This window comes from Lissotriton helveticus, chromosome 2_1, assembly GCF_964261635.1.
Source record: "Lissotriton helveticus chromosome 2_1, aLisHel1.1, whole genome shotgun sequence".
NCBI lineage: Eukaryota > Metazoa > Chordata > Amphibia > Caudata > Salamandridae > Lissotriton > Lissotriton helveticus.
This window is the reverse complement of record NC_136059.1, coordinates 1,441,575,564-1,441,587,678: the sequence shown is the minus strand read 5'-3', so window position 1 is coordinate 1,441,587,678 and position 12,115 is coordinate 1,441,575,564. Positions and strand designations below refer to the sequence as shown.

Here is a 12,115-nt window from a genome sequence, read left to right as displayed (position 1 = left end):
GTCGATGCTGACAAGAGAGGGAGGTCAAATCCATCATCCAGATCCTCAATCGCTGCACTTGCACGCTTGGCTCCTGACTTCCTAGAGTTCAAAGACCTAAACATCTCCTCGGACTGCAGGGAGATATTGTCGCAAGCACGTGCGCAAAGTACCATCAAAACATATCGTTTCAAGTGGAAGAGGTTCTGTTCATGGTGTGGAGATAATGAGGTTCATCCACTTCAGGCTCCTCCTGAAGCCATCCTTCCATACCTACTGTCATTGGCTAAGTCAGGTCTAGCCTTTTCTTCTATTAAAGTACATCTGGCAGCAATATCCAGATTCAGGAAGAATTCCAACAAACCATCCTTATGTTCATCCTCTTTGATCAAACAATTCCTTAAAGGACTATTCCGGGCTTTCCCTCCAGTTCGTCCTCCTCCTCCGGAGTGGGATCTTAATGTTGTTCTTTCCCAACTTCTGAAAAGGCCTTTTGAACCGATCCATAAAGCGGAACTGAAGTTTTTGACTTGGAAAGTTGCAATCCTGTTGGCTCTTACTTCTGCTCGCAGAGTTAGTGAAATACAGGCATTCACTATTACTCACCCTTTTCTGCAATTCTCTAAGGACTTTGTTACGCTTAGGACCAATCCAAAATTCATTCCTAAAGTGCCAACTCAATTCCACATTAATCAACCGGGCAAACTCAGAACCTTTTTCCCGGATCCAAAAACTCCTGCAGAGAGGGTTTTACATTCTCTGGATGTGAAAAGGTGTTTGAAATTTTATCTGCAGAAAACAAAAGACATCCGTAAATCTACACAACTTTTTGTTGCCTATGGAAGAACCACCTTCGGTCAAGCTGTCACAAAAGCAACTATTGCCAGGTGGTTGTCTTCTACAATTACCTTCTGTCATGACAAGGCCAACAGATCTTTATCAAGGAAGGTCAAAGCTCATTCCACAAGAACAGTGTCGACATCTACGGCCCTTTTCGCTGGAGTGACGCTGGAGAACATTTGCCGAGCTGCTACTTGGAAAAGTGTCCACACTTTTACCGAACATTACTGTCTGCAGTCGGCGGTTCAGGATGACACAGCTGTTGGTGATGCAGTGTTGCAGCATCTTCTTCATTAAGGTTGGATAGCTTATAGTCTTTCTTATACTGCTTTAAAGTTTACATATTTATAATGCTGTCCTATCAGTCATATTTTGAAGGTTTTGATGCATATGTTATGTTAAACAGGTTTTGTACTATATTACCTTCCTGGTTGAGTGGGGATAGATATATGTTTTTTCTTTGTCTCCCACCTTCCTCTATCGACAGACATGATGTTACTGCTTGCTATTCTGATTCAGGCATGTGAATCTATGAAAGATACCCTAATACTGGATAAGAAAACGAGTTACTTACCTGTAACTACGGTTATCCAGTATTGGTATCTTTCATAGATTCACATGCACCTACCCTCCTCCCCGGTAGGGCAGTTCTTTCTATGGATACTAATTCTCACTTGTGCTGGGAAAATCTGAGGAGAACTGCCTGGGCTGGGAGGTTCTAGAGGGTGAGGACAGCTGATTGGCTGAGGCTACTATTTCAGGTGTTTTTACATAATGATGTAGATAGGCTGCTACGTTTTGAGGCCTAGTTAGGCCTTTGGGCTTTTCCAGCCTACTACAAGAAATTTTAGGCACTGCTATTATATATATTATTTACCGTGGGACTCCCGCCTCGACGACGGGGAATGATTCAGGCATGTGAATCTATGAAAGATACCAATACTGGATAACCGTAGTTACAGGTAAGTAACTCGTTTTCTTCCTTTTTATTTATCTGTTTTACTAATTAACACATAAATATAAGGCAGTGTCATTTACAATGCCAATAGCTCAAACTCTTGTAAATGCAAGACCTATTCAAAGAAGTGGCCGCCATTGTCCCGGCTGCTTGGAAAGTGAAAGTACGCATGCCGTGCTGAATGTTGTAGGAAAGCATGTCCTGCCTACAGTAGGAGAAACACATTAAAGAAAATAGTGCTTCCAGACTAAAAAAGACATACCGTGTAACAATGAAGTAAAAGGGCCAGTCCTCATTGGAGGTTACAAATGAAGACAAGCTGGTACTAAGGTGGGACTAACCAGCCGATTAACTAATCAGAAGCCAGCCTTTGCAAAGGACAATGACACAATCCAATAACAAATGTGGGCAGGGCTATTATTCCATACTTCAATACAGCATGTCGCAGAGAAGCGCATGTACTGCCCAGGCTTGACCTAAAAAAATGTAACATAATACAAACAACATACATGATGAAATTGTAGGTAGCTTTGAAAAGAGTTTGTTTTTGTAACATTTTTTAACAATTTTCTTTTCAGTTATTTTACATTTTAAATTTTATTTTAAGGGTACAACAATAACAAAAAACTGGGTGTAAACAAAATCACTTTCAAAATAAAGTGGAGAACAAAATTAAAATTAAAAAAAAAAAAAAAACCTACTGCCAAAGTGGGCAATTATTATCTTGGAAAAGCTTGACCTGTGTAACCCTGCTTGTCTCAGAAGAAAACCTAATCTGTTTCCATAAGCAGCATAAAAGAGCTTTGTTCAAATAAGCAGGGTTGAAATCTGTGTGTGTTGAGTATAGGCAGAGTGTTACCTGGTTGAAAAGATGTGGGCACCTCTGCAGCACCGGGTAACTCAGCCCGAGCAGGGCGTTGAGGGTGCATAGCCCTCAAGTCAAATTTTGCTACATCTCAATGGTTCTCATGTGGCATTGCTTGTTCCTGCTGCCCCTGCTGAATTTTTTGCAAATTTTGCATACAACCTATTTGGCTGATTTCTTTTATTTTGTTTTTTCCCTCCAGCTTCATTCAAAAACAATTGCCACAGTAAGGACTCCTTAGGTAGCTGAGGTAGCAGAGTTGTAGGAGGAGCACTAGGCTGTTCATCTGAATCGGAGGTTGACATCCTAGTTACAGAAAATTTGCAATGTCAGAGAGCTTGCCAAAAAGGTCTAATCACAGCAAAACCCAATAGGTAAATAAAGCAACAAGGAAGGAATCTTTCTTTGCTAAATAAAATCATCCAAATAAACCAATCATAATCCTTCCTTTTAATGTCTTTCCTCTCCCGTGTCTCGCAAGAGGCTCGCAAGACCATAAAAACAGAACTTTCTTTATATATGAAATCCAAAAATACATCAACTTGTTTTTAACTTTAAACAACACTCCTCATGTTTTACTCTCTCAAAATTATAAAAGTACATTGTTATACACTTAATACCAAATGTATGATCTAGCAAGCGAATCGAGAGAGCCGAACAGGCAGTACAGCCGCCTCGTAGTCCATGCAGGAGATTGTGTGTTTGTCTCATGCGATCAGCTCACGAGAGCCGTAAATTTATCAGAAAAATTACTATAATATAAATATTGTAATGACTCCGTTATCAAAAATTAGCATTCAATAATAACTGACCACATGAAAAAGAACTCTGTACTATAGATTAGAATGAAATGTATAACTCTACGATCTTGCAAGCCCTTGCGAGATCTATCCCATGCCTTAAAAATGTATGTACAGAAAAAAAAACAAATAGTTTACTTTATAGACAAAACTGATTAGTGCCTTTGTGAACTATAGATATGAAGTGTATGTAAATATAGCTAATACGACTATAAAACTGCTGAGAACATTACTCGATATGTGAGTTACTGAAACTAAGAAGATAAACATTCTTGGAGCAAATATCATGGGAGTTGACAGTTTCTATCTATATAATATTCACTGGTAAAGCCAAAGGTTCACGTAACGTTATACTTATGTGTGTGATAAAAAGAACCTTAGACATTTCCTGAATAACCAAATGTTAAAGTAACTTTATAGTTTGGTGAATTGCTCAGAGAAAACTTTAACATTTTGAACTATAAAAAAAATATCGAAATTTACCAGTTTTCACTAGCAGCACGAATAACAACTTGCACCTCCTCCATGACCTGCATATGACTTCACTCATGACATCACTCATCAAATACCTAGAATTATAGTTATCTCCAGTAACTAGAACTCATGCTTTAAGGTAACTATAACTCACTCCCCAGCCATGCAGTTTTCTCATCAACAATTTCATTGCAAATGTTGCAGTGGTATGTTACCAATGATGTAAATGAAGATATCCTGAGTGATATAATACGTGGGGTAATTAGCAGTGCCCTATGGCCAATTCCCCTCAAACCCCCTAGCATGCAGCGAACCCCAAGCTGCACACGGCCTTTGAAATTAAGAGGGGGCACACAGCCTCCCCCTCCCCGAGCCTCCTTAGGCCCCGACGACCCCATCCCCTATGGCGAAATGTAATTAATAAGGGAAGCTGGGGGCTGAGGCCTCCCCTCCCTGGGGACTCCTTACCCCATGGCTAAATTCAATTAAAAAAAGGTGAGGGCCCCATCGTCTACGGGCTTAGCTCATATACAAGGAGATGGGGGGCATGCAGCACCTTCCCATATCCTTTAAAGGCCCTTAGGGACCCCATCCCTTGGCTCTGTAGCTTATTTGAAAGGAGATTTGCAGCAGATTCACAGATCCTTCATGAATTATAAGCAACATTTAAAACCTATATAACTACCATTCTGGGTCCCGATGGGACTCTTCCACCAGGCCCAAGGTGGCAGCCAATCTGATCTCAGCAGGAGATCTTTCAGCTCTGCGGCTTGAAATAAACAAAGTATGTGAGTATTAATTGCCCAAAAACGACTGAATGGATTACACCAAATCACAAAAAACCACTCTTTCTGGGCCAAGATTAGGTTTCTGCCAAATTGGATGCGTTCAGCATTTTGGGCTGAAGCTGTGTCTAAAGTTCCCATGAAAAAATGAATGGGGAAAATGTGTTTTCGGACCCTCTTTTTTTTTTTTTTTTTTTTCTCTGCCACAGCTTTACGGATCATCTCGAAATACTCCCATGTTCACACTAGTCAGAGAAGCAATGCCAATAGCTGAAACTTGCATATGTGAGACCTGTTGCATTACAAATGCTTGTTATTTTAGTTAACAAGTGTAAACTGTGTTTTTATGTATTATCGATGATTGCAACGGGTATGACAATGCATGAGCAGTGCGAACTGCATCTCAATTGAAGTCCAGGTGCTTCAAAATCGCAAAACCATCCGACACTTTCCCTATCTATAAAACCAGCTATTTGCAAAAGCAACTCTAAGAGTCAGACATTTAGATTATCTTCCAATTTAGGATGTAAAAACAGTACCCACTTTTTAACTTCCAAAGCCAAATAGTGCTCCTGGCTTGGGGCCCTTCGACTGAGAGCCGTCAGAGGAGAGGGAATCCCTGTTGGATTTTGAAGGCTAGTCGGGATTTAAGTTAATATTTTTCTGATTGACACCCTGAGTGGTCTTGAGCAGATCTTCGCATCTCCATCAGTTCCAGTTTAACAAGTGTAAATTAAGAGCACTGAAGGGCTGGGTGAAAAATAGTTCAATCTCCCTACATAAATATTATCAGCACTTTGTTTTTAGGTCTCTCCTGAGCCAGCGCATGCATTGCTCTGCGAGATATTTAGTAAGTGGATTTTAAAAGTGCTACCACAGGCTGGCCTCAAGCTTGCGGTTACGCTTGCGAGCAGCCGCCATCTGTCTTTCCTCCGTCACGGGTCATTAAGTGCATGGCGATCACTTTCACGGCCATGCTGCCAATGCTCGTTTTTGTTGCTAAAAGGAATGCTTAATTTCAACTTTATTCTTATAAAGTATTTGGTGCCTTTTTAGGTATCACAGTCAAAAAGTTGACAACTCTGCCTACTTTGGAAGCGCCAACGCAATTCCTCTTATCCGCAGTAGGGGGGCAATACGTGCTCTAGGCAGCAGAAAAGAGTGCTCTTTGTTTCGCCAATGCCCTCACAATAAGAGGATCTACCATTTTTTGTGCATTGCCTTCACCTGCTCTGACCTCCATTTTATGTATTTATGCTTTTTTTATATAGCGCAACATTACCCAAAGGTGCAAGAGAACTTTACAGTGGATAAAGTTTGTTAAATAAGGTCCAAAATTACAAAGTAGCAGATAGTTACATAAGGCATTTAGTTGCAAATGTACGCTTTACATCCTTATATCTGTTTGCTTTACAACAAACCAAGATCATTATACAAGTTCCAAAATTTAAGACGGCATATGATACATAGAGCACCGAATACAGCTGTTCGAAGTAGGGAGTATAAGATGCAGCAATAAACCGATAGTCTGTCGGCTGCTGCCAAATAGGGACATAGTTTCACTTTCAGCGGTTTGGGGCTTGGCGCATTAGAGTACATGTTAATCTATTTTTCACTGTGTTGTATGTAATGTCAGCATCATTTTGGTTCTTGTCAAGCTTCAGACATTGAAGACATGTCACATTTTCTTTGGATTACCTTGCGGGGATTGTGATGGATAAAGCCTCGTTCTCTGCAAATATGAAAAGATACCTCTAGTCTGACCTATACATTTTAATCTAGCGATTGAATCACAAAGTATTTCAAAGAGGATGCAATATATAGTAGAATTTTTTTTATTTTATTTAGACATATTATTTTTTACTTTTCCATTTATTTCTTTTTTGTCGTATTAAGTAAATATTCATTTTTTATATAAAAAGGGTTTTTTCATGGTTATCAACATTTCATATAAATAAATCTATGTGACATACTCTTTGTAGTGTGAAAACTCTTTTTTGATTAGAACCCCATAAAGTCACCATAAGCTCGTACCACTCATTCCATCATGCACTCTTCAACACTCACTCACCAACCTATACCCTTACACTACTGACAAATAAGGCACAAAATAGTGAACAACAATTAAACTGCTGAGAATCCCCTGTGAGTTTTACAGGACCAAGTATTCAAAGTCTCTTATTCATGATATTATACAATTTCCAATCTCTTTGTTACTGTTCTTCTTTTTTCTTTTTTTGTTATTGCTCTCTGTGTGGGGGTCTCAGATGCGTATGGCCTACGTACGTTTCGGTGATTGGTATGATTTGGTTCACCTCCTTCAGGGCCAACATAAAACTAAACTACAAAAAAATATATATACACTCTGTATTAAAAAACAAGGGGTTCTTTGATGTCTTTTTTCTATCAAGAAGAGATCGCTCGTTGTCTTTCTTATGAGCAGAGAAACTTTACAGCATAGCGGTAGCCTAATCCTGTGTGGGAGAAATCACACGTAGTAGAAACTCTGATACTAAGATTGATTTGCCTTTTGCTTTCCAGTGCTTCGTCATTTGAGACTGCTCCGTATGTATGTATCTGGGAAGGATGACCTAATTTCGAACTCTGTTGTAAGACAGATATTGAGGTTGTTCTCAGCAATTCCTTTTCTACTTTCGCGGGGCGTTAGAGCTATAAATAGGAGCTTGATAAGCGTCGTTCCTGCTGTGTCAATTCCAAGAGAGCCGGATGCCTCCGTATAGACGTGCCGCTGATGTGAACCAGGTCATTACATAAGACGCGGAATTTCATTTGCAGCGAAAGTAGAGTTTCTTGAATGTGAAGTAAAGTTGATAGAAACCCACTCCCCGGACATCTTATGTTTCATGGTCTCCCCTAATAATTCCCTAAAGTTTGTTATCAATGATTACTCTCGTCCTGTTAGGCATGGACAGACTTCACAGACGCTAGATTCTTTGGCGGCCTTCCTTACCATGTTGTCCGAGCAAGTCTTCTTTATCATTGGGGGGGGATTTTAATTGCCATTTTGAACCCTTAATTGGCTTTCCCCACCCCATCACGAGTGAAGAGAGTCCAATCAAGGCTTGGACTCCCTTAGTTCTGCAGATGACTACTCTCACTCTTAACCATTCTTTAAGGGCTTGTAATGGTCGCTTCTCAGGCGACAAAACTGGCAAGTTTACCTTTGGGAGGATGGGCCAGAACTCCACTATAGATTATGCCCTGGTAAATGTGGATTTTTTTGCATAGGATCTTAGATTTTCAGGTGCACCCTCGCACAGAGAGTGACCATAACCCTATGGTTATAACTTTGGACTGCCCAAATTGGAATCTGTTCATGCTGACAATAGTATACCTCCCCCTGACTTGCTATTAACAGATGGGGGTAGAAGGATTCGATGGGCCACCTATACACAAACTCTGGAGGCAATGGCATCCCTGTACGAATCTTTTATTCCCTTCTTAGAAAGGGCACGCCTTATCACTGAAAGTGCTGATGCTAGTCACTACCTTGAGGAGTTGGGGAATAATCATTTGGATTTGATAGGCAACCTGGCAGGGTTCTTTTTTAACGAGTCAATCCCCAAAAGGAAGAAAGCTAGATGCAATAACCCCTGGTATAATAGGGTTTGCAAAGACCCCAAAAACTCGCTTTTGGCAAACCTACGAGAGGGGGGGCAACACGAGCATCAAGGCAGCAAGGGCACATTTTAAGAATACTATTTTAGCTGCAAAACGTGAAAGGGAAATTGTACTTTTATGGCTGTAACTTGCCGAAATAAAGTGGTATTGATTGATTGATTGAAAATTAGTTTTTTGTTGTATTATTTGGAAAAACTGAAGGATGCATGCTGCATGAAGTAGTGAAATGAAGTAGTGATGAAGACATAATGCTTTCAAATTCATTACTTGAAACGTGTAGTGCTTTCCTGCCTGCTGAGTTTAGTTTATTTTTCAGTCAGGTCAAGTCAGTCAAATTTAGCTTACAGCAATTCTTTCAGGTGTTAAGTTTTTAAGAAGCTTTGTTGCAAGTAAATTGATTCAGGTGTGTAAAGTAAAGATAATTGAAAGTTCTGAGTAGCTTCTGATGTGTTTAGAAACCTAGTGCTATTATTGTGACATGGACAAACAATGAAATAACAGTTTTTTAGAGAATTTAAGTTGATGGTAATGTGTTCTTATAGCTTAACGTGTACTGGCATTGGTTTAGTGATAAAATTGATTTTAAATCCTTCCTTTTTTCTTTTTTCTAGGTAGAGTGCGTAGTTTGAGTACATCTCTTTGGACCTTGACACATTTGACTGCTCTCCATCTCAGTGATAATAACCTTTCACGAATTCCATCTGACATTTCGAAACTTCACAATTTAGTTTACTTGGACCTGTCATCCAACAAGCTCCGAAGTTTACCAGCAGAGCTCGGAAACATGGTGTCACTCAGGTAATGTAGTGAAAGCCACGATTGAATTTTCAACGATCTGTAATTATGTGCTCCAAAGGTGGTGTATCTTTGCTCTTACCTCAGTCAAAGTCTCATTTTAAGTATAAAAACAGAGGCAAGATTTTTACATTTAAAAGCACAAAAATTGCATAGTGGAAAATTTCTCCACTGGCCTATAACCTGGTAGACCCTTGAAAAAGGCAATGCAGTCTTTTTCCTTTGTTTTTCCTTCATAATTAATGTTTGCAACCTAGTTTCTTTGCTTTCATATATATTTTTTTATTTCACGTGCTTCAAAATGTGTATTTAAAAAAAAAAATCTTTCTATAGATGTTCATGTTGCTAGAATTTGCTTAACTTGTTGAGAAGCAGTAAATAGTAATTAATCAGTTACATGCATCTGACTTCCCCATTGTCTGTTTGCTTTTTGTTGTTTATTTTGATAAGATCTGTTAGTTTTCAGCTCTGTGTTAACAGATTTTGTGAGATTCTGTTTTAAAGAGCTGTGATGCAAGAATAGGTCAATGTGTTGATTGTCATTAATGAGCCACCTTAGAAATTGATCTTCCTTTTTTTATAAAAACAAATCTCTCCCAACCACCTCCCACACCACTCCTCATTTCGACTTAGGAACGAGATATAAATTGTATATCCAGCATCTCATAAAAAAGTCCAGTGATAAGCTTACCCAAAACCAAAAATAATTTAAAATAAATTACATACTCTTCTGTCCTGTTGTACTGATTTCTCTGGTGATCAAGGGATATGCTGCATATTTCATCAGGCTACTTCTTAATCTCCTCTTTTAAAAAATCTTCGTCACCTATGCCTTCCATTCCCCTTGTTCATTTTACCAGTCTTATAAAATTCAAGGTCATCTTTCTTTTTTCTTATAATTGGCCAGATAACTAACTATTAAAAGTATGCGAGTCACAGATGGGTTTCTACAAATCTCTCCCCTATGAGATAGTGAAATATTCTTTTTATTCACTTGTAAAAACCTTGTATCCTTGCATCTCACACAACTTATCAAACAATGTCCTCTAAACATCCTCTGAAGTAGGGTGGAACACAATTGTATGAGGGAATGTTAGAGCACCTTCCCCTCGGCTCAGTAGGGGGTTGGAGGCACCGACGCACAGAGCGGGGCCTCATTGACCTGAGCGAGTGCCAGGCGAGGTGAGGCCATTCCCAATCCAAGTTTGGGAGAGGATAATATCCAAATAAGACCACACCTTCAACCAATCAGACGCTAACCATTGGGTAGGTCTTCCTGGTACACATGGTTGTATCTATTTGTGTGTTTTTTCTGGTTCTTTCTGAGCAGTTTTTTTCACCGTTGCAGTAGTGTTCCATTCATAGGTCCTGAAGAAAGCCATTTGGTGGCTGAAACATGTTGACCAGCGATTAGACCACTTGGTAGTTATATTTTTTAAACACTACCCTCACTCTGCGTTTTAATCTTGCCATTTGGGTGGCCTCATTAATAAAAATGTTCTTTTGGCATCCTCATAGGCAATTTTATACTCACAATTCTTGCACCACACTCCTTTTTTTGCACTGCAACTTTTACTTTCCCACAGCTCTTTACCTTCTTCCTGTGGCGGCACACACCGGTAATTTGGATGCCAGTTCTTCCTCATGATTGTTCAGTGAGGATTCTGGATGTTACCAGTGAGGAAAAAAATCCCAAATGATGAAGCTCCGCCAACGGGTGGGCTGATGGGTCTTCTATAGTTCCATCTTTCTATGTCCTTTCTTTCCTCACAACTTTGTCTATACATATCATAGTGGTAGTAATTGTGTTGTCTAACAAGTAGACTCTCTCTTTGCCAGCCTTTCAGACCCTTAGTACCCCTTGTGTGTTTTTTTAATGTTAGAGCACCAACAAATTTAAAACAAGCCCCTACTTTCTCGTGCCCAAACATCTGTATTCTGTTGTGGCTATAATTTAATCTTGAATATAAAATACTGCGGATTGTTTTGAGATTTGAATGTAAGACAACTTTTTACATTTTTATAAACCTCTTTCCCCACAGTACAGTCTCTACCTCATTCCTAACTCATCCAACCATGTCTGCAATATTATGGTCTTAGTTATGTAATTCCAGCCATTGATGAATAAGTAGAATAAAGCTACATGCCTTTGGTTGTGATCAACAGCCATATTCTGTTCTGGACGGAGAATTTGTAATTAATACCTCAACTAATAAAATTAATTAATTCTATATAGTATTGATAACTTGAAGTATATAGTGTATGGTTGGTTCTTCCTCCCACCTACAGTCTGAGTTGTTGCCAACACTGACTCAACCTGGATAACTAAACAGCACATTCTAACCCCCTTTCTACCCTCTATCACAATCAGGGCCAAACTATTCCTACTAAGGATTTCATTTTTTTCTGAAGCGCAAATGGTTCACTTTGGTCTCCTAAGTTTCGTTTTCCGTATATCCATGTGCATCATTAAATATTTGATTTTGGAAAAGGGGGGTGGTGATGGACAGAGTTTCTGAATGATGCAGAATACTCTTACCAAGTCAAGAGATCATGGTTTTAATCCATCACCGTTTTTTAGCTCAAGGCACCATCCCAGCTCAGAACCTGGCTATATGCAAATTAGTCTGTTCCTGTCCCAGTGCATGATGGGAACAGGGCAAACCAAACTACCAAGCCAATTCTTATACTGGGAAGGAAACAAGCTTCCGGGGACCGGTTTCTGGCATCACAGCCTTCTTCGGCCCGGCTTGCTTGAATCCTGATGGTGCAATGAGCAAGGGACTCACGTCTGAGCATACCCTCCCACACATAGTGTGGATAAAACTGATTTTGGAAAAGGGGGGTGGTGATGGACAGAGTTTCTGAATGATGCAGAATACTCTTACCAAGTCAAGAGATCATGGTTTTAATCCATCACCGTTTTTTAGCTCAATGCACCATCCCAGCTCAGAACCTGGCTATATGCAAATTAGTC

General features: G+C 39.6%; 1 protein-coding gene across 2 annotated transcripts in view; it reads left to right on the top strand.

Annotated features, from left to right (window-relative positions):
• Nucleotides 1–12,115, top strand: part of CNOT6L (CCR4-NOT transcription complex subunit 6 like) — a 931,406-nt gene that overhangs the window by 220,303 nt on the left and 698,988 nt on the right. For both annotated transcript variants that reach the window (XM_078676356.1, XM_078676357.1), the window contains one exon: nucleotides 8,955–9,141. In XM_078676356.1, coding sequence (XP_078532482.1) covers nucleotides 8,955–9,141 — 187 coding nt within the window. The remainder of the gene's footprint in view (nucleotides 1–8,954; nucleotides 9,142–12,115) is intronic.